Below are 22,500 nucleotides of genomic sequence, written 5' to 3' on the forward strand. Positions count from 1 at the left end.
CGACTAATCTCCTTTGTGGCCTTGGGGGGTTGTTGTGAGGGCCGAAAGCGTCTGGGTGCGAGGGAATAAACACTGCCAGGCTGGCTGTACTGAAGTCATGCATCTTGGGCCCCCGCTAAGAGATAGTGGGCACAACGGCACGGGTGAAAGCGTGAGCACCAGAGAGGAGGAGGAGGAAAAAGAAAAGGGGATGACGCGACACTCGGAGGCTGAAGAACACTCGGTGAAGTCATCCGGAAAGTGTCTGACCAATCTCTCTCTCTCTCTCTCTCTCTCTCTCTCTCTCTCACGTCAGTAACCTCGACACACATAAACAAATCATGAAAGAGATGCGTTTGTTAAGATCCTGTTGGCGAAGGTACAGCTGGCAATGCCCTCCTCCTCCTCCTCTTCTTCTTCCTCCTCCTCTTCCTTTTTCTCCTTTACATCGTCCACCTCCTCCTTTTCCCTCCTTCTCCTCTTCGTCTTCGTCCACCTTTCTCCCCCTCTTCTTCTCTTCTTCGTCCTCCTCCTTTTCTCCCCCTTTCACCTTCTCCTCCTCTTCCTCTTCGTCCCTACTCCTCCTCCTCTTCCTCTTCATCCTTCTCCTCCCTTTTCTCTTCTTCTTTTAGTATTTTCCTCCTTTTCCCCTTCATTCTTTTTCTTCTCTTCTATTTTCATCTTGTTTCTCCTCCTCTCCCTCATTAGTCTGACACACATACACACACACACACAGAGACACTGAGGGATGAGCGGCCTTGGAGTGTGTGTGTGTGTGTGTGTGTGTGTGTGTGTGTGTGTGTGTGTGTGTGTGTGTGTGTGTGTGACGCCAAACGTTCCTGTGATACAACCATTGCCAGGCCTTTTTTTTTTATATATATACAGCAAGGGAGGCAGGTCAAGAAAGAAAAAAAAACGCTGCCCCGAACAAAAGCAGATAACAAGAGGTCAGAGGTCAATTTCGGGAGGAGCGGTGTCTTGGTACTCTCCTCTTGAATGAGTGTATACGTCGCAGGCAGGAGGACATACAGACGAAGGAAGGCTGCTCCAGAGTTTACCAGCGGAAGGGATAAAAGAATGAAGAAGTTGGGTGACTCTTGCATAATGTAGGTATGAGCTTGCGTAGGAAGTCGTGTGCAGCGGGGCCGCGGGAGGGGGGAGGGGGGGGGGGGCATGCAGTTAGCAAGATCAGAAGAGCAGTCGGCATGAAAATATCGATAGAAGACAGGATATGCAATATCATGGTAGAGTTTAAGATGTAGAAGACTGCCAGCAAGAAGAGGGGTGTTGATAAGACGCAGAGCCATGCTGTTTGGGTGGAGCCCCCCCCCCACACACACACACGAGATGTATACTCCATACGAGGGGGCGGACAATGCCCCTGCATGTGGACAGCATCTGAGATGGGGAAAATAACTGGCGGAGGCAATACACAACGCCCAACCCCGAGGAAGCTGATTTAGCGAGAGAGGAGATATGTAGTTTCCAGTTAAGATTTTGAGTTAAGGATAGAGCGAGGATGTTTAGTGTAGGAGAAGGTGACAGCCGAGTGTTGTCGAAGAATAGGCTGACGACGGTACACTATTATTATTATTATTATTATTATTATTATTATTATTATTATTATTACTATTATTATTATTGTTTGAGGAAACGTGAAATATGCGAACTATATATGCTGAATGAATAGAATGTCTGTGTTGGCCTTTGATTCGGTGTTTGAAAAGAAAGAGAAGACAAGAAGATTAAAGAGAAAAAGGTAAAGACAAGAAGAAGAATTTGAAGTAGAAAAAGGAAGAGGAGAAAGACTAGGGCCGCTGTCACAGTCGTCTGGTACGCACCACTACCATCCCTACCACTACCCAGGCCACTACCATCGCCTCTATCCGCTTTTCACAGTCGCTGTTTTCGTGGTATCGGCGACCACCAGCGTGGTGCCGATCACGACCAGACGCAGGCGCGTGGCTCGGCAGTGTTGGCGTGCCGGGGCGGCGGGACACGTCAACATTACATCACCAGAGCGGAGGATTATCAGGGATAAATATGAAAAAAATAAACGTACTAAAAGTAAACGTGAAAAATAAATAAAAACAATAACTGTGAAGAATAGATATGATGCAAAAATGTGGATTGTCTCACTGTAATACACCGCTCAAATCTGCTGAGCCGTGGAACGTATTGCTGTATTATTATTTTTTTTACATGTTTGAAAAAATAATAGAGCCACTTGAGAGCAAGAATGTGTTATTTACTAAATAACTGCACTGGTAAGCTCCATTGGGGAGCTACCAGGGCTGCGTCACCTGAGGTTCCAATCTCTGGTGATGATTGACACGAACAGCGCCGCGAAAGACGAATGTGAAAGCGGATTTCTAGTTGGTGTGCCCATCACCACTCACTGCTAACGATTAACACACACGAAAAGCTGTGAAATCGGTCCTTAGTGACTTCGCAAAACACCCGGAAAAACTACTAAAATAGACCAAAGAAAAACCAGGAAAGCAAAACTGTCTGGCATATTAAAAGATAAGGAAACAGATTAAAAAAATTGAACATACTCTAATGACGACTAAGAGTGAGATATCGGCCCTAAGTGACTTCGCAAAGCACCCGGAAAAAAAAACTAAAATCGACCAAAGAAAAACCAGGAAAGCAAAACTGTGGCATATTAAAAGATAAGGGATCAGATAATAAAAACTTGAACATACTCTAATGACAACTATGAGCGAGATAACAGGGGAAATCATACGTAGAAGTGATGACAGGTGTGCAGCCGAGGTAAGAGTGGCAACCCAGACACTTCAAATCAGAGAACCAGGTGGAGACACGAAATTAGAACCTTTGCCGGAGCGGGATGGCGTGACTTACATTAGAGAAACTACATTATTAATACATGCATTATTATGAGAGGCGAATCAGGTAGCGAGGGAGGAGTGCGGGCAATATATGACACCTGCCCATCAGACCCCCGAACACCTGAGACGCAGAGAAACAGACAATGAAAGAGAAAGTGATGAGAGAGAAGGAGAAAGAGAGAATGGAGAAGATTATAAGAAGAGGGAGAGAGAAGGAGGGAGAAGGAAGAAGGGAGAGAGGCAGTGAGGAAGAGGGAGAGAGGAAGAGAAGAAAGGGGGGGGGTGGAGAGGAAGAAGAGGGAGAAAAGAAAGTAGGGACATAAAAGAAGGGTAGGAGGAGAAGGAGATATAAGGGAGGCAAAGAAGAAGAAGTAGAGGGACGGAGGGAAATAAATTATAATACTTATATACAAAGAGAAAAAGTTAAAGTACAAAAAACAACTAATTAAATGAGCATAATATACGAAACAGTTTATAAGTACACTATTAAAAAGCTTGGCAAGTAAATAAATCACTTTCAAACCCGTCTCATGTTTTTTTCCTTCCTTTTTTTTCTTTTTCTTCCTCTTGTCTTCCTTTTCTACTTCAAATCCCTGTTATTACATTTTTCCTTTTTTTTTCTCCCTTTTTCTACGTCAAATACTTCTCCTTTTTGTTTTCTTTTCCTTCCTTTTTTTGTCTTCCTTTTCTACTTCAAATCCTTCTGTTTTTTTTATCTTTTCCTTCTTTGCTTATTTTTTCTTCTTGTCTCCCTTTTTCTACGTCAAATACTTATCTTTTTTTTCTTTTCCTTCCTTTTTTTCTTTCTTCCTCTTGTCTTTCTTTTTCTACTTCAAATTCTTCCGTTTTTACCTTTTTCCTCCTTTCTTTCTCCCTTTTTCTACTTCAAATCCCTGTTTTTATCTTTTTCCTCCTTTCCTTTCTTCTTTTTTCTCCCTTTTTCTACTTCAAATCCGTTTTTACCTTTTTCCTCCTTTCTTTTCTTCTTTTTTTCTCCCTTTTTCTACATCAAATTCTTCCGTTTTTACCTTTTTCCTCCTTTCTTTTCTTTTTTCTCCCTTTTTCTACTTCAAATCCCTGTTTTTATCTTTTTCCTCCTTTCTTTTCTTCTTTTTTCTCCCTTTTTCTACTTCAAATCCCTGTTTTTACCTTTTTCCTCCTTTCTTTTCTTCCTTTTCCTCCCTTTTTCTACTTCAAATCCCTGTTTTTCCCTTTTTTCTCCTTTCTTTTCTTCCTTTTCCTCCCTTTTTCTACTTCAAATCCCTGTTTTTCCCTTTTTTCTCCTTTCTTTTCTTCCTTTTCCTCCCTTTTTCTACTTCAAATCCCTGTTTTTACCTTTTCCTCCTTTCTTTTCTCCTTTTTTCTATTTCAAATCCTTCTCCTTTTCTCTTCCTCCCTCTTGTCTTCTCTCTTTTACCCTTCCAAATCCTCCTGTCTTGATCTTTTCGTTTCCTTCCCTTTGCTTCTCATTCTTCCTGTTTTCTTCTTTCTCTTAACCCTTCAAACCCGTCTCATGTTTTCAAGTCCTTCTGTTTAAGTTTCTGTCATTCTGCTTAAGTATATTCACTACCATATAACCACCAGGTGAAAAAACAAAGCTAGACCCATTACCAAAGCAGGATGGAGTACAATACCATCAGACAGAGGCCCATATTTTCGGGGCTCACATACACACCCACATTTGGTAAGGCTTTGGTAGAGGTTGTGTTAGTATTTCCATGGGTTGTTTACGAGGTTAGTGATAGTTTAACGAGGCTTCTGCACCATGAACGTGAAAAACACTCAAGCGAACCCGATTACCCTCCTTGAGAATGTTGTGACAGCCGAAAGCGTGTCACAATTGATAAGGCTTTGGTAGAGGTTGTGTGTTAGTATTTCCATGGGTTGTTAACGAGGCTAGTGATAGTTTAACGAGGCTTCTGCACCATGAACGTGAAAAACACTCAAGCGAACCCGATTACTCTCCTTTGTAGCCTTGAGAGCCGAATGCGCCTGGGAGTACGGACAACAGAGCCCGGCGAAAGACGTAGCTATACAAAACAACGGCATACTCTTCGGCGTTTTATCTTGTGCTTCAACGTAACAACTCGTATATATTAGTTTAGGAGCCGTCGTTGTCTGTTTTAGCTGGTAGTAAGCAGGGATGGAGCGTTCGTATTCCGTATTTGTATATTCCAATACCGTATTTGGGTCTGTGAATTATCTGACAAACACTTCAAAATTTATTAGTTGGCTGTGTTGATTTTTTATAACTTTTTAATGACTGCATTTGTAACATTTCGACTTAGCTGTGAAAATCCAACACTTCCACCTATTATGACACCGTCGCCAAGTTAACAAAGGCTAATACCCGTTTAAGAAATCTTGCGTTAATGTTCATAACTGAGTTCACAATTTCTTGAAAGCGTTCCCCGCAGACAACTTTCCCCGCAGGTTGTGAGCTGCGTGTACTGGGGACAGCCTGACTCTGGCCTTTGTTGTTCCCTGATGCCCCGAGGCCTCGCTGCCCGGCCACCTGCCCCCCGGCACGCAGCACCGACACACCTTCCCGCTCCCACCCACCGCCGCCCCTCCCTCGACACCTCTCCGCTCATCACTCTGGAACACACCCAAGCCTTCCCTTCCCTCGTAATTTTAAACGCGCACACGGAGATAGATAAATATATTATTGACCACAAACAACAACAAAAAAAAGATTAATGGTCCTAACACGAACACACCGTAAAAAACGACAACAGTCTTCTTGTCTGAGCCCCGCGGAAAGCACCAGCAGCAGCAGCAGTCCTCGCCCTCCCCCGCAGCGGCAGCAATCCCCCTCACCTTGGTCAGGTCACCGCCGCGGCCACAGCCACCAACAAGCAGCGGGTCGCCCCACTACCGCGATGCTGTCTGCGGCTCACTATCTCTGCTCTGGTAACACACGCGTTCACACAAGTAGGCCAGCACGCATGCACACGACCACGGCTCACTCACGCCAAAGGCCATTAAGGGAGGCTTCCATATGGTTGGGTTTCTATTCGGGCTTGACTCACGTGACGGTCTTCCTTTGGCCTGTATCGCTTCGTGGGTCCTCCTCCTCCTGATCCTCTCTTCTGCTTATCACACACTTCGCTTCTCCATGGCGCTACACTGTTTATCTTTCCGTGTCACAGCGTCACGTGCTCCTGAGTCACTGTCTGTCCCCGGCCCGGCCTGGAGCTGGGCGGCGAGGCGAGGCGAGGCAAGCAGGCGGCGAAAGCGGCCACACTGAGCCACCGAGCACACTCACCTCACTTGTCACACTGCCTGGACTACTGAACAGTGAACCCTCGGCCTCCGCCTCACCCGTCACCCCTCGAGCCCTGAGCTGACCCCCCCTGCCCGCCCGCCCTCCTCCCCTCCCTCTCTCTTCTCTCCACGTGGTGACTCAGGCCGCGATGGACGGTGGGCAGGACATGACATGACCTCACCCAAGGCCTCCTGAGACACCTCGCCCCTACACACACACACACACACAAATTAAGGAATGTGGGAGGGAGGGAAAAGATGGAAAGGAAAATTAAAGGAAGGAGAGGAAAAGGAAGAAAGGAGGGAAGGAGGAGGAAATGGAAGGACACACACACACACACACACAGCGGAATGGAAGGTTTAATTTAGCACTACGACTATTTCATGTGTGTGTGTGTGTGTGTGTGTGTGTGTGTGTTACCATGATAGATTGATAATGGCTGCATCGTTCCAGGGAGGGGGGGGGGGGCCACTGTGACCCCTCAGCTCCCCTCTGCACCCCCCCCTCACCCCCGTCCCTTGCTCACCTCACCCCTTCCCTTCCTCCCCTTGCTTTGCCTCGCCTCTACACATCATCTTCCTCCCCAATCCTCTCCAGCTTTCTCCCCAGACGCAAGAATCCTCCCCGTCTTCCCCTCCCAAAGCACCCCCACCCCTGTCCGGCCTGGTCACCTCACCCCTTCCCTTCCTCCCCTTGCTTTGCCTTGCCTCTACAAATCTTTCTTCCCAGCTCTCTCCACTTCCCGGACAGCAAGAATCCTCCCCACAACCCCCCCCCCCCTCTCCTCCCCATCAGCTGGTTACCTACCCCCTTCCCTTACCCCCTCTTTTCCTTGCCTTACAAATCTTCCTCCCCAGACGCAATCTCCCCCAACCTCTCCCCTTCTCTTCCTCCCCTTGCATTACCTCAACAAATCTTCCTCCCCAGACGCAATCTCCCCTCCTCTTCCTCCCCTTCCTTTACCTCTACAAATCTTCCTCCCCACACGCAACCCCTTCTCTTCCTCCCCTTGCTATACCTCTACAAATCTTCCTCCCCACACGCAACCCTCCACCCCACTCTCTCCTCCCCTCTCCTCTTCTCCCCTCGGCCAGCAGGTAAACCACGGTGAGTCATTTCCCATCTCTCGCCTCATCAACACTCTCCAGCCTGACACAGTGACCGCTACACACACACACACACACGCACACACACGTAACGGGACGGGGACGCGACGCTGCCCCTGTCTACTACGCGTTCGATTCCTGGACGCGACAAGACCAAAACAAGCACAACGTCATGAAATTATCGTGTACTCTTTTGTGGGTGTTCCTAGACGCTTCGGGTTCTTACATTAATTATTTCTAAGGGCAAAAAGTAAAGAATCTTCATCTCCTTCCCTCCTTTAATTTCTTCTTTCTTTTCTCCTATCGTTTCCTTCTCCATCCCTTCCTTCTTCTTCCCTCTCTCATTCCTTTCCTTCATTCCTTCTTCTACCATTTCCTCCTCCTCCTCCTCCTCCTCTCTCCCTCTTCTTCTTTCCTTCCCTCCCTCTTACATTCCTTAAAATCTTCCTCTCTTTCCCTTCCTTCATTCCTTCTTCTCTCCTACCGTTTCCTTTTCCTTCTTCCCTCTTTCCCTTCCTTCCTTCATTCCTTCTTCTCTCCTACCGTTTCCTCTTCCTTCTTCTCTCTCCCTCTCAATTCTTTTCTTCTCCCTCTTTCCCGTCCTTCATTCCTTCTCTCCTACCGTTTCCTCTTCCTTCTTCTCTCTCCCTCTCCATTCTTTTCCTTCTCCCTCTTTCTCTTCCTTCCTTCATTCCTTCTCTCCGTTTCCTCTTCCTTCTTCTCTCTCCCTCTCCATTCTTTTCCTTCTCCCTCTTTCCCTTCCTTCCTTCATTCCTTCTCTCCTACCGTTTCCTCTTCCTTCTTCTCTCTCCCTCTCCATTCTTTTCCTTCTCCCTCTTTCCCTTCCTTCCTTCATTCCTTCTCTCCTACCGTTTCCTCTTCCTTCTTCTCTCTCCCTCCCCATTCTTTTCCTTCTCCCTCTTTCCCTTCATTCCTTCTCTCCTACCGTTTCCTCTTCCTTCTTCTCTCTCCCTCTCCATTCTTTTCCTTCTCCCTCTTTCCCTTCCTTCCTTCATTCCTTCTCTCCTACCGTTTCCTCTTCCTTCTTCTCTCTCCCTCTCAATTCTTTTCTTCTCCCACTTTCCATCTTTCCTTCCTCCCTCCTTCCTTTCCTTCATGATAACAATAATAATAAAAATACAACCTTACAACCACGACTACCCGACTGCCCGTTATCAAAGCCCTTCTCGTCTATTTAGGGAAACCTTCGTACAAGTCTTCACACCCCCTTCGCTTTTCCGGAGAAGAAGAAGAAGAAAAGGAAGGAGGCGAAAGAAGAAGAAAAAGAGTATAGCGAGAAGACAAACGGGGACACGAGGCGGCCAAAACAATCCCTCCCACAGCTGTTTCCTTCCAGTGTTTGTGTTCCTCGTCCAGCACCTGCTACGATAGGCTTGTTTTATTTATTTATTTATTTTTCTAACAGTGATAGAAACACCTCAAGAAAAAAAAAAACACATTAATGAAAAAAGGCCCGCAAATCACTGCTCCTATATATAAAAAAAAAATTAAGGGGAGTGGCCAAGAGGTATTTTTTTTTTATTATTATGGCTTGTTATACTTCAGAGAGAGAGAGAGAGAGAGAGAGAGAGAGAGAGAGAGAGAGAGAGAGAGAGAGAGAGAGAGAGAGAAAACAATAAAAGTAAGAAATTGACACAGAAAATAAGACAAACAACATTACGTAGGAGAGAGAGAGAGAGAGAGAGAGAGAGAGAGAGAGAGAGAGAGAGAGAGAGAGAGAGAGAGAGAAAAAAAACCAATAAAAGTATGAAATTGACACAAAATAAAACAAACAACATTACGTAAGAGAGAGAGAGAGAGAGAGAGAGAGAGAGAGAGAGAGAGAGAGAGAGAGAGAGAGAGAGAGAGAGAGAGAGAGAGAGAGAGAGAGAGAGAGAGAGAGAGAGAGAGAGAATAATAAAAGATAAAATAAGAGAAAATAACAAACAAGACAGACAGACAAACAGGCAAACAAACAAAGACAGACAGACACAGACATTATTTAGTGTCCGGGGTGACGGGGCAGGGGCGGGCACAGCAGGCGGGGAGCAGCACCGCCATGCTTCACCCCGCGCTCACACCGGAAGCTTTAACGTGCTGACCCTCCCACCGATCACATTGCTGGTTAACTTATATACTGGGCGGTGGTTGGTGACCCTTACGTGGCGACAGGGAACGCTTTGGGTACATTCAGGTGTTAGGCGAGGCAAGGCAGGTGACAGGTCTGGCGGTAAGAAGCAATAGGTATCGAATCGGGTTCCCTCAGGTGATGTAAGGTGAGGCTTCGCAGGGCAGGTAAGGTGACAGGTCTGGATATAGTGTTAAGTAGCGACAGGTAACGATTCGGGTTTGTTTCGGTGATGTTAGTTGACGCAGGGCAGGTAAGGTGATGTTAGGTGACGCAGGGCAGGTAAGGTGATGTTAGGTGACGCAGGGCAGGTAAGGTGATGTCAGGTGACGCAGGGCAGGTAAGGTGACAGGTTTGGGTATAGAGTTCTTACGTGGCGGCAGGTAACGATTTGGGTTCCTTCAGGTGATGTTAGTAAAGGCTTCGCAGGTAAGGTAGGGTGACAAGTCTGGGGGATGTTTTGTGTTTAAATAGCAAGAGGTAACAATTTGGGTTCCTTCAGGTGATGTTAGTGAGTCAGGTGAGGTGACAGGTTTGGGTATAGTGTTGGTAAGTAGAAATAGGTAACGATTTGGGTTCCTTCAGGTGATGTTAGTGAGTCAGGTAAGGTGACAGGTTTGGGTATAGTGTTCTTACGTGGCGACAGGTAACGATCGGGTTTGTTTAGATGTTAGGTGAGGCAGGTAAGGTGACAGGTTTGGGTATAGTGTTCTTACGTAGCGACAGGTAACGATCGGGTTTGTTTAGATGTTAGGTGAGGCAGGTAAGGTGAGGTGACAGGTCTGGCAGATGTCTTGTCTTTACTTGCCACTGTGAAGGAGGAGGAGGAGGAGGAGGCGGCGTGACATCATAAGCAAGTCTTCAATTAATGCAGTCAGTCAAAACCCACTCGAAAAACAACTCATCTCTCCATTATGAATTAAATTGTTCAGCTTTGCCTTTTTCTTCTTACAAGTTAAATTCTTCCTTGTCTTCTACTTCTTTATTTATTTTTATTTTTCATCTTCTTGGTTGGTAATTGGGCATCTCTGTAAATCTGCACTTTTCGATTATGGTACTATTTTTTTGTAATCCATTTTTCTATATGACTCTGAGCGAAAGGAAAAGTAAAGTAGGGGGCTTACGCTAAAGCTGCGCGTGGCCTCGGTGCTCATCTCCGTCGCACTGGCCCTTGAGCCTGTGGTAGGTGAGAGTCCATCACCCCGGGGCACAGGGCAGGTGTGACATCCGGGTTACCAACGATTACCATCCCCAGGTGTTCCCAGGTACCCATACATCGACCAGCCGGAAAGGGAGGATGAACAGCTGGGTGGGCTAAACGCAGGCTACCAGGCCGGGATTCGAACCTAGGCCCGCGCGGATTCGTAGCTAGGCACGCTAACCACTGCACTATTATTATTATTATTATTATTATTATTATTATTATTATTATCATTACTATTATTATTATTATTATTAGTCGTACTGAACCTATACCAGCCCTTTCCCTTCCTCCGCCCCGGCCGGCACGAGCAGCGGGGAGGGACAAGGAGGCGGGCGGCAGGTGGGGGACATCGGGACGGCGGGCACGTCACCACAAAGCGCCTCTCATCTCCTTGCGGCCATGACGTCAGCCCAGGCCAGGAGGAGCCGCGCTGCTCTTCAACACCACAACCGCACGACCCCCGATGCTCACTTCCCGACCCATTCTAAAACGTTTCACGGCCCACACACTAACCCACATTAGAGGAGACTTCCGTAGAGGTTGTGTTAGTGTTTCCATGGGTAGTTTTGTGAGCCTACTGATAGTCTGACAAGGCTTTTGCACCATGAACGTGAAAAAAAAACATTAAAGAGAACAAGACTATTCTCCTGTGCCATGAACTTTAAAAAAAATAAAAACACATAAGAGAACCTGACTGCTCTTCTTTTTGGTCTTTGCAAACACACACACACACACACACACACACACACACACACACACACACACACACACACACACACAGATAGATAATAGCGCAATTAGATACTCGTAGATTGAAAGTTAGAGAGATAAAACAAACACACACACACACACACACACACACACCTGGCAACACTTCCGCTGGGAGGGGCTGCCAGGACGGTGTGCCAGATTAAAAAAAAAAAAAAAAAAAAAAAAAAAAAACCCGCGCCCGCCCGGCCTTGACACGCGTTCACGGCGAGAGCGTGTCTGAGGGCGGGTTTCATAAAGCACGCACACACACACACACACACACACACACACACACACACACACACACACACAGAACAAAAAAATTTCAGAGTCCCAGACACGGCACATGGGGTACACACACACACACACACACACACACACAAAGAAATTTCAGAGCCCCAGACACGACACATGGGACACACACACACACACACACACACACACAAACAAATTTCAGAGCCCCAGACACGGCAGAGTCGGCACCGTGTGAGCGGGCCCTAACGCAACGTTTCTTATTGCAATGTTACCTTTCACCACACACGCGGGAAAGGCTGAGGACGAGTAAGCGATGGCACTGTAAACTTAACCAGAAAAAAAGGTTGCAAGGGAGTGAATACCATCCGCTTTAAACCGTGTAAACAAACTCGTGAGCTCGAAATAACTCCTCTCAGATTATCTTAAATTAATGAATGTTATGTAAAGGAAACCAAACTGAGGAGACACATAGAAGTATGAGATGGAGGTCGAGATACGGCGCTGTTACCGAAGGACTGTCCCGCCACGATCACTCCGGACACCCAATCGCCGTCTCTATGCAGCGCCGAGACTTGTAAACAGAGGTAGGTATTTTGCGACGCCTCCAACTCTCACATCCACTATCTCCAAAGGCCGAAAAGGAGATTAAGCGGGTTCTATACTGAGTGCTTATTTAGGTTCACGGTACAGAAGACGGGTCATACTACCGCCAGGGTTATAAAACTACCCATGGAAATGCCCACAACTTCTACGAAAGCCTTGTTGATGTGAGTTCTTGGCCATTTTTCAACGGCCGAAAAGGAGATTAATCGGGTTCTAATAAGTGTTTCCTTAATTAAGTTGAGGGTACAGAAGAAGGATCATACTACGAGTACCGCCAGGGTCATATAGCTACCCATGGAAATGCCTGAAACTCCTACGAAATGAAAGCCTTGTTGATGTGAGTTCTTGGGCGCTTTTCAACGGCCGAAAAAGAGATTAATCGGGTTCTAATGAGTGCTTACTTAGGTTCACGGTACAGAAGACGGATCATACTACCGCCAGGGTCATAAAACTACCCATGGAAATGCCCAAAATTTCTACGAAAGCCTTGTTGATGTGAGTTCTTGGGCGCTTTTCAACGGCCGAAAAGGAGGTTAATCGGGTTCTAGTGAGTGTTTATTTAGGTTCACGGTACAGAAGACGGATCATATTACCGCCAGGGTCATTAAACTACCCATGGAAATGCCTAAAACTCATACGAAAGCCTTGTTGGTGTGTGTGTGTGTGTGTGTGTGTGTGTGTGTGTGTGTGTGTGTGTGTGTGCCTCGGTGCCGAAATGTTTGAGAATATGTCCGTTTCCAAAGACAGAAGAGGAGATTGGTCGCACTATGACCCTTTCCAAAGAAGAAGGGTCATACTACAATCAGGGTCATAAAACTACCCTTAAAAATGTCCAAAACCCCACGAAAGCCTTGACAAATATGTTTAAGACTGACCCTTTCCAAAGAAGAAGGGTCATACTACCATCAGGGTCATAAAACTTCCCTTGAAAATGTCCAAAACTCCCACGAAAGCCTTAACAAATATGTTTAAGATTGACCCTTTCCAAAGAAGAAGGGTCATACTACCATCAGGGTCATAAAACTTCCCTTGAAAATATCCAAAACTCCCACGAAAGCCTTAACAAATATGTTTAAGATTGACCCTTTCCAAAGAAGAAGGGTCATACTACAATCAGGGTCATAAAACTTCCCTTGAAAATGTCCAAAACTCCCACGAAGGCCTTGACAACTATATGTGTCATACTACCATCAGGGTCACAAAACTTCCCTTGAAAACATCCAAAACTCCCACGAAGGCCTTGACAACTATATGTGTCATACTACCATCAGGGTCACAAAACTTCCCTTGAAAATATCCAAAACTCCCACGAAGGCCTTGACAACTATATGTGTCATACTACCATCAGGGTCACAAGACTTCCCTTGAAAACATCCAAAACTCCCCCGAAGGCCTTGACAACTATGTGCTTGGGCCCCGAAATGTTGCTATGGCCTTGGATTCCTCGCTGGCCTCAGACGGTCTGGCACAACAGCACAACGCCTCAAGATGCCCATGGTCGCCCTGCCACCTGCTGCCCCACATACCCAACGCTCCGTGCCACACCACCGCCACCCGTCTGCTCTTTATCGGGGAGCGAGCGACCATGCGTCACCCCATACGTCATCGCTACGTCACACACAACTCTACCTACGCCCCTATACTTCCTGTCGTTCTGTGCCCGGTGCTAAGAAGGGCGGCTACAGCAGGTAAAGGTGAAGTTAGGGGCACACGCTATAGCTACGCGTGGCCTCGGTGCTCGTCTCCGTGCAGCAAGAGTGATTACGAAAACAATGAGAAAAGTCTGATTCTTGGCACCGTTTTGGGGAGTGGTTGCAAGGGACTGCTCGCGTGGGAGGAAATGGTGTGTTGAAAAGACGGAAAGGGCGGGACAGGAAGAGTAATTACGAGAACAATATGATAACAGTCTGCTTCTTGGGACCATTATGAGAGGGGGTGTTTGGAAGGGACTGCTTGTGTGGGAGGAAAATGCGTGTTGAGAAGACGAAAAGGGAGGGAAGGCGTTGTGGGCGGGTATACAGGAGGAGTAGTCTGATTCTTGGGGGCATTATGAGAGGGGGTGTATGGAAGGGACTGCTTGTGTGGGAGGAAAAGGTGTGTTGAGAAGACGATAAGGGCGGGAAGGCGTTGAGGGCGGCCACAGAAAGAGACATTACGAACACACTAAGAACACACCTGGAGTTCCTGAGACAATTTGAGAAGGAGTGTTTCAAAAGGAGCGTTCGAGAGGAAGGAAAATATGTGTTGAGAAGACGGGGAGGGGAGGAAAGGCGTTGAGGGCGGCCACAGAAGGAGACATTACGAACACACTAAGAACACACCTGGAGTTCCTGAGACATTTTGAGAGGGAGTGTTTCAAAGGGCCTGCTCGAGAGGAAGGAAAATATGTGTTGAGAAGACGGGAAGAGGAGGAAAGGTGTTGAGGGCGGCCACAGAGAGACACTACGAGCACACTAAGAACACACCTGGAGTTACTGAGACAATTTGAGAGGGAGTGTTTCAAAGGGAGTGTTCGAGAGGAAGGAAAATATGTGTTGAGAAGACGGGGAGGGCAGGAAAGGCGTTGAGGGCGGCCACAGAAGGAGACATTACGAACACACTAAGAATGCACCTGGAGTTCCTGAGACGTTTTGAGAGGGAGTGTTTCAAAGGAAGTGCTCGCGTGGGAGGAAAAGGTGTACTGAGAAGACGGAAGGGGCAGGTATGACTTTGAGAGCGGGTACAAGAAGGAGACATTACGAACACACTAAGAATACACCTGGAGTTCCTAAGACACTTTGAGAGGGAGTGTTTCAAGGGGACTGCTCGAGAGGAAGGAAAATGTGTTGAGAAGACGGGGAGGGGAGGAAAGGTGTTGAGGGCGGCCACAGAAAGAGACATTACGAACACACTAAGAATGCACCTGGAGTTCCTGAGACGTTTTGAGAGGGAGTTTCAAAGGGAGTGTTCGAGAGGAAGGAAAATGTGTTGAGAAGACGGGAAGAGGAGGAAAGGTGTTGAGGGCGGCCACAGAAAGAGACATTACAAACACACTAAGAACACACCTGGAGTTCCTGAGACACTTTGAGAGGGAGTGTTTCAAAGGGACTGCTCGAGAGGAAGGAAAATGTGTTGAGAAGACGGGGAGGGGAGGAAAGGCGTTGAGGGCGGCCACAGAAGGAGACATTACGAACACACTAAGAACACACCGGGAGTTCCTGAGACATTTTGAGAGGGAGTGTTTGAGGGCGATTGCTCGTGTGGGAGGAAAAGGTGTGTTATGAAGGGAAAACGTGTACAGACAGAAGGATGATGGAACGGGCTTTTTTGTAGTGTATTTTTTTCCCTTAAGCTGCTTCCTTGGGACACGTCACGAGAGCGAGAGCGTTGAAAATGGACTGCTTGCTTGGAACGATGGAAGCAGCAGGAGCAAGGCGAAGACAAGGAAGGGGAGAGAAAACAAGAATGCGTGGATTGTCGCCCAAATCCACGTCAGACCAATGAAAAAACAACCAAAAACTCTCATAACTTCACAAGTGTCACACGCCAAACACGCTGTAGTCATCCTGGCCGTCTGTACCTCGTCTGTACCCACACACACACACACACACACACACACACACGTCACCGCCACGTCATAGACAACGTTACCTGCGCCTCTCTTCCTCCAGCGCCGCAGCGAGGCCCTGGCGAAGGACTCCCTCTCGATCATTGTGTGTGGCAGCCCCGCGGCGGCCTGGGGGTGCGGGTGCGTCACTTTCCCTGGCTTCCTGCAGCAGGTGTCCGGCGCTCCTCGCCTTGGACCCGCCCACGGCCGCGCACCAGCACTTCCTAATCCTCATTCACCACCAGATCACTTTGTGGAATGACTTCCTTTTGCCTCCGCGGCCTCCTCGCACACACTTACACGCACTGACTAGACACTCGGTGAGCAACACGAGAGGCGGGCTGAAGGGCGCGGCCTGGCGGCGGCCCACTCACTAGACTAGTCCGCGAGGCGTAGCGTCCCGGCCCACGGCAGCCACATCCAACCCTCACCACTGCCAGCGAGACACTGGGGCCGAGACTGACTGACACTCACTGGGTTGCCATTCTTGCCAAGGGACTCGAGACACTGTTGCAATTCCCCGCGGCCTCACAAGCCAAAATAAGACAATTTGCCCAACATGAAACAAACGTTGAATTTTAATATCAGACAGAACGTCTTCTGTAGAATTTGTCAATCGTATTTATCCTGTAAAGTTAAACAACATTGTTTGCTCTAAAAAAAAAAAAAAAATACTGCAATCCCCGACTTGCAACAAACATCACTTGAAGGGGCGCATTTAGGATCCTGAAGCACTGGGGGGTTCTGCCCCCCGTGCCCAGGCCTTAAGCAATGGGGGATTCAGCCCCCGAACCCAGGACTAAACAACACTGGGGGTTCAGCCCCCGCGCCAAGGCCTGACTACGCCAACACTTATCAGCAGGGCTGGCCGTAAAAATAATTCTTATTGCTAGTGACACTGCATCTAGACAACTGCAACGCAATTACTGAAACGAGAATTTTTAGTGTACTTGAGACAGAACCTCCTGCACATCCCGCGACTTCTGAATATTTCTAGCGGAGGCTCTTCACAAACAGTCCGCTCGGGTGAGAACACCGCGGCCAAGGCAATCCTCTGCCTGAGCCTGAAGCTGCCGTGACGTAAGCCGGCGGCGGCCGAGGCTGTGAATGTCTGCCTCACCGCGGCGACCTTCGTGGCCGCTGCCGCCTCCTCACCCCAGCCCCGACAGTCGTCATGAGGACGCGATGCTCCCGCATCCGACGAGCCTCACGACCGTTTTGGGATGAGAGAATCATCATCATCACCAACAATCACTAGTCCCTTGCAGGGCAAAGACCTTTCCTAACGTTTTCAAACTCATGTTAGTGTTTGCCATCCTGCTCCGGCAAAGGTTACATTGTCCTACACGCACCTCGTTCTCTGTCTGCCCTGACTTCACAGTCCCTGGGCTGCCACTGTTACCTGGGTTGTCTTCCTCTTATCAGTTGTACGCATGATAGGACCTGCCCAAGTCCACCACTCTCAATCAGAGTCCGAGCCACACAAACATTGCTAATCTCCCCTAGAAAACATTCCCCGCGGGACCCTCCCTGCCTCCGCCAAGTCGTCGCCGAGGAATCAGAACATAAGAACATAAGAACATAAGAACGCAGGAGTCTGCAAGAGGCCGGTAGGCCTGTACGAGGCAGCTCCTTTGACCCTAAGCTCCCGTGTATCTAATCCCACCTAATATCGCTGTCCATGAATTTATCTAGTCTATTTTTGAATGTGACAATTGTATTGGCACTCACCACATGACTGCTAAGCCTATTCCACTCATCCACCACCCTGTTAGTAAACCAATTTTTGCCTATGTCCCTGTTGAATCTGAATTTATCCAGTTTAAACCCGTTACTTCGTGTCCTACCCGGTTCTCTTACCAACAAAACCTTATGAATGTCTCCCTTATTAAAGCCCTTCATCCATTTATAAACCTCGATCATGTCTCCACGCACCCTTCGCCTTTCTAGAGAATGCAAGTTTAACTGTTTGAGTCTTTCCTCGTATGGCAAGTTTCTCAACCCCTGAATCATCTTAGTCATCCTCCTCTGCACCGATTCTAACATTTTGATATCCATTCTATAGTAGGGTGACCAGAACTGAACCGCATAGTCAAGATGAGGTCTAACTAATGCTAAATATAGTTAGAGGAAGACTTCGGGGCTTCTGTTGCTTACGCTCCTTGAAATAAATCCCAGTACCCTATTAGCTCGATTTCTAGCTTGAATGCATTGTGCCCTTGGACGGAGATCAGAGCTCACTAAGACCCTAAATCCAGACCTACTTATGAGAGTGTCATTTAAGCAATAGTTATGTGAGGGGTTGTTCCTACCTACACTCAGAATACTGCACTTCCCTACATTGAACTCCATCTGCCATTTATCCGCCCAGTCATATAATCTGTTGAGTTCACCTTGGAGAATACTAGCGTCCTGATCCGACTCAATTACTCTACCGATCTTGGTATCATCTGCAAATTTACTAACATCACTACTAATTCCTGTGTGGCCTCCAGCCACCCTGCACACCACGGCCCTGCTCGGCCCTCTGAGGCCCGCCACAACGAAGGGCGCACCAATGACGGTGATGCCATGGGCCCGGTGAGCATGCGAGGTGCAGTTCCTGGGGTGGCAACAGGCGCCGCGGCCCGCCACTGCCAGCGCGCACTGAAGCCGCTGCCAACACCTGCATGGCACGCCGAGGGAAACTTGTCCAGCCTGTTCTGAAGACCGACTGACTGACGACCGCGCGCCCGACACACACCGCTACCTCGGCGAGGACAACACACGACGCAGGAGCGATTCCAGGTGTTGCTCGACAACCCTTCCATGCTGTACTATCCACGACATGGCGCTTCATGAACTTTGTTTCCCCTACACTAAATGATAACTGAAAGCACGTGGGATTTTCAGTATTAATTGATGTTGCTTTCTTATCCATATTCCTTTTTTTTCTATCATCATTACTGTCGTCCTCAGCATCATCCCTTCCACAGCCCGGGGAGGAGCAGGGGCGTGTCCGGGCGCCGCACTGAGGCGGGCCGGCCCTCACCACAATACTGTCGTCCAGCGCTGCGGTGCGGACGGCTTGACTGACCGGCCGAGTGACTACTGTGCATGACTCCCGCTCTTTGCACGATCTGCCTTTCTTTTTCTTCTCCCTCCTCCCTCCCTTTCCCTCTCCTCGCTTCCAAGTCTTACCACTTCTTGGACCGCCGATTCTGCAGCAACAGATGACAAAACACCACACACGACACTTAGTACTCTTAAATGACTTGCAAATGCGTCTTGATGGTAATGTTTAAAGCCAAGTCGGGTCTCTGTCAGGAAAAGCTTGAGGAGCACTGCCCCAGGTTCCCCGAGAGGCCGACCACCATCACTCTGGCCTCAGGTTCAAGTCCACATTCCCCGCCATCGGCCTGCAGTGTACCTCGGCCAGACGGAGGCGAGCACGCAAGCAGGCAGGCAGGCGGTCAGTTATCGCCGACAGCACTGGCGGTGACTCGTAAAACCACACCGAGATGGCCTCATGGAATCCACTCCGTCCACGACACAACAAGACGAAAAAGACGGAGGCAGCAACACAGAGAAGAAAGAAAAGGAAGAAAAAGTATAAGAGGAAGAAGATAAAGGAGAAGAAGAAGAGGAAGTAGCAGAAGAAAGAGAAAGAGGAGGAGGAGGAAAAGGAAAAAGTAGTAGTAGTAGTAGTAGCAGTGTACTAACAGTAGTGGTGGTAGTAATTGTTGAATTAAAGGTAGGCCGAAAAAAGGAGGAAGAAAAAAAACAAGAAAAACAATAAGAAGCGGAGGAGGAGGAGGAGGAGATAAGGACAGTAAGAGCAGCAAGGAGTTTGGGGCATTTCCAGAGGTAGCTTCCTGACCCTGGTGGTAGTTTGTCCCTTCTTCTGCACCGTGAACGTGAAAAAACACTCACGAGAACCCGATTAATCTCCTTTTTGACCCTCGGGAATAGTTAACATGAGAGGTGGAAGCGTCTGAGAACACCGACCCACTGGCTTGCCGCTCGGTTATGGGATAGGAAGGGAAGGGAAGGGAAGGGAAGGGAAGGGAGCACCGTGATTCAGAAAGCTGAGAAAGGGCGAGAGATATAATGGATTTGGTGGGACAGGAAGGAAGGGAAGGGAGTGAATATAAAAAGCAGAGAAAGGGAGAAAGAAATGGTGGATATGGGACAGGAATGGAAGGGAAGGGAAGGGAACACGGTGAATTATAAAACAGAGAAAGGGATAGAAGACAGCAGGGTAGGTATTCAACATGGAGGGACAGGACGGAAGCCAACACCGTGGATTACAAAACAAAGAAAGGCTGAAGAAATGTTAATGACGAAAAGCGGTCGTAGGTAGTCTTAAGGGGCTATTACACTGGGCAAATTTTCCGTGGATCTTCAGTCAAACCACCATTTCCGCTGACGTGGTTCTCATATTTCCGTGGTTTTCTGACGCGTCCATGATCTTCCAAAGCTACGGTAGAGTTCCTTGAATGACGGAGGTATTACTCACCATCATCATCATCAGCAGCAGCAATAACAAGAAACAAATGAGAACCACGCCAGCGGAAATCGTGGTTTGCCTGAAGATCCACGGAAAATTTGCTCAGTTTTAACATTATCTGCCCACGACCGCTTCTCGTCTTGCTCGTCATCAACATTTCTTTAGCCTTTCTTTGTTTTCTAATCCACGATGTTGGCTTCCGTCCTGTCCCTCCATGTTGAATACCTACCCTGCTGTCTTCTATCCCTTTCTCTGTTTTATAATTCACGGTTTTCCCTTCAGTTCCCTTCCCTTCCTGTCCCTCCTCCTTATAAACCTACCTAGCATTCTTCCCTCCCTTTCTCTGCTTTTCAATTCACGGTTTTCCCTTCCCTTCCCTTCCTGTCCCTCCTCCTTATAAACCTACCTAGCATTCTTCCCTCCCTTTCTCTGCTTTTCAATTCACGGTTTTCCCTTCCCTTCCCTTCCTGTCCCTCCTTCTTATAAACCTACCTAGCATTCTTCCCTCCCTTTCTCTGCTTTCAATTCACGTTTTTCCCTTCCCTTCCCTTCCTTCCCTTCCCTTCCTGTCCCTCCGTCTTATAAACCTACCAAGTATTCTTCCCTCCCTTTCTCTGGTCTTTAATTCACAGGCTTCTCTTCCTTCCTGTTACACCCGGCATGCATTTCTCCCTCCATTTCTCTTACCGCTACTTTCTCTTTCCGATCTTTCTGTGACGCGCCACGTTCCTCACACGGACAGGGTTACCAACACTCGTACACTTCTCCGAGACTGTCAACCCCAGCCTCCGCGGATCACCTTTCCCCCATCGCTCTGTCCCTCCCTTCCCTTACACTACTATATAATCTCGTCTTCTCTCAACTCTTCTCACCGCTTTCATTTACAGGTGTTTGGAGGCAGATAAAGCCGGCAGATGATAGGTCCACATACTTAATTAAACGTCACAGGCTCACATTACGACTGTTTCCCGAAGCCACAGAGAAGATTACCCGGGTTTTCTTGGGTGACTTTTCCCGCTCATGGCGCAGAAGTCGTGTAAAACTATCACTGGGGTCACAAAACGGTCCATGGAAATCCTAATAACTTCTACGAGAGGCTTTAACAAAATAGTTCATGCAAATCCCAGATACATTTACGAGTGGCTTTAACAAAATACTCCATGAAAATCCCAGTAACTTCTACGAGAGGATTTTCACACGAGCTTTTCAATTCACGGTTTTCCCTTCCCTTCCCTTCCTTTCCCTTTCGTTCCCTTCCCTTCCTTTCCCTTTCGTTCCCTTCCCTTCCCTTCCTTTCCTTTTCGTTCCCTTCCCTTCCCTTCTTGTCCCCCCTCCTTATAAACCTACCTAGCATTCTTCCCTCCCTTTCTCTGCTTTTCAATTCACTATTTTCCCTTCCCTTCCCTTCCGTTCCCTTCCCTTCTTGTCCCTCCTCCTTATAAACCTACCTAGCATTCTTCCCTCCCTTTCTCTGCTTTTCAATTCAATATTTTCCCTTCCCTTCCTGTCCCTCCTTCTTATATACCTACCCAGCATTACGTTGAAGAATACTGGTTAAGGTATCCGGCCTCCTCCCTCCCTCCCTGACTCGTCTCTTATGCTAGTGATAAAAATAATGATAATTCCCCTTGCCCTTCTTGCCGCGGCCGTGGGAGCGGGGCACGTTCAAGGCTGGCGGAGGCGTCGCCCACGTGAAAATTCGCGTGAAAGTTTCTCTACGATACTGATCAGCGTCGTTGTCATTCTGTGTGTGTGTGTGTGTGTGTGTGTGTGTGTGTGTGTAAGGGGAAAATATATGGTTGGATTGCGTCTTGTGGTCAATAAACTATCTATCTATCTATCTATCTTAATTTATCTAACTACCTATCTGTTTATTTATTTGTTTTAGTGTGTGTGTTGCTGTCTCTCACACACACACACACACACACACACACACACACACACTTCCTCTCCCTGACTCATTCCTTGGTCTCCGCGCCACGGTTGGTCACTCACTCCACGTCTCGCCTGAGTCACTCCACACCCGCCTCCACACCGCCCACTGTTACTCATTCTTCCTCACTCCACTTCCGACTCTCTCTCTCTCTCTCTCTCTCTCTCTCTCTCTCTCTCTCTCTCTCTCTCTCTCTCTCTCTCTCTAACACCCACCAACCCAGCCCCACCCACACACACTTTCAACTTGATGAAAACAAACACCAACGTATGTTTACATAAGTGTGTGTGTGTGTGTGTGTGTGTGTGTGTGTGTGTGTGTGTGTGTGTGTTGCATATTGGTCA

At 47.9% G+C, this 22,500-nt stretch overlaps 1 protein-coding gene and 2 long non-coding RNA genes across 12 annotated transcripts in view; 2 read left to right on the forward strand and 1 right to left on the reverse strand.

Annotated features, from left to right (window-relative positions):
• Positions 1-22,500, reverse strand: part of LOC126983120 (disco-interacting protein 2-like) — a 90,436-nt gene that overhangs the window by 54,831 nt on the left and 13,105 nt on the right. The window contains exon 1 of one of the 9 annotated variants that reach the window (XM_050835650.1): positions 15,779-16,198. The exons of 7 other annotated variants lie outside the window; for them this stretch is intronic. In XM_050835650.1, the coding sequence (XP_050691607.1) occupies positions 15,779-15,839 (61 nt within the window). In that variant the 5' untranslated portion in view covers positions 15,840-16,198. Of the gene's footprint in view, positions 1-5,807; positions 5,851-15,778; positions 16,199-22,500 lie in introns of those variants that run through there. One more of the 9 variants, XM_050835653.1, reaches the window with a different exon arrangement.
• LOC126983303 (uncharacterized) overlaps positions 1-22,500 on the forward strand; it is a 75,070-nt gene that overhangs the window by 8,242 nt on the left and 44,328 nt on the right. The window lies entirely within an intron of this gene.
• On the forward strand, positions 9,125-11,368 carry LOC126983310 (uncharacterized). The gene is made up of 3 exons (XR_007735779.1): positions 9,125-9,604; positions 9,663-9,939; positions 10,020-11,368. It is a non-coding gene; the product is annotated as an uncharacterized LOC126983310 (long non-coding RNA).

The sequence above is a fragment of the Eriocheir sinensis genome, chromosome 5, assembly GCF_024679095.1.
Source record: "Eriocheir sinensis breed Jianghai 21 chromosome 5, ASM2467909v1, whole genome shotgun sequence".
In the NCBI taxonomy this organism is placed as follows: Eukaryota; Metazoa; Arthropoda; class Malacostraca; order Decapoda; family Varunidae; genus Eriocheir; species Eriocheir sinensis.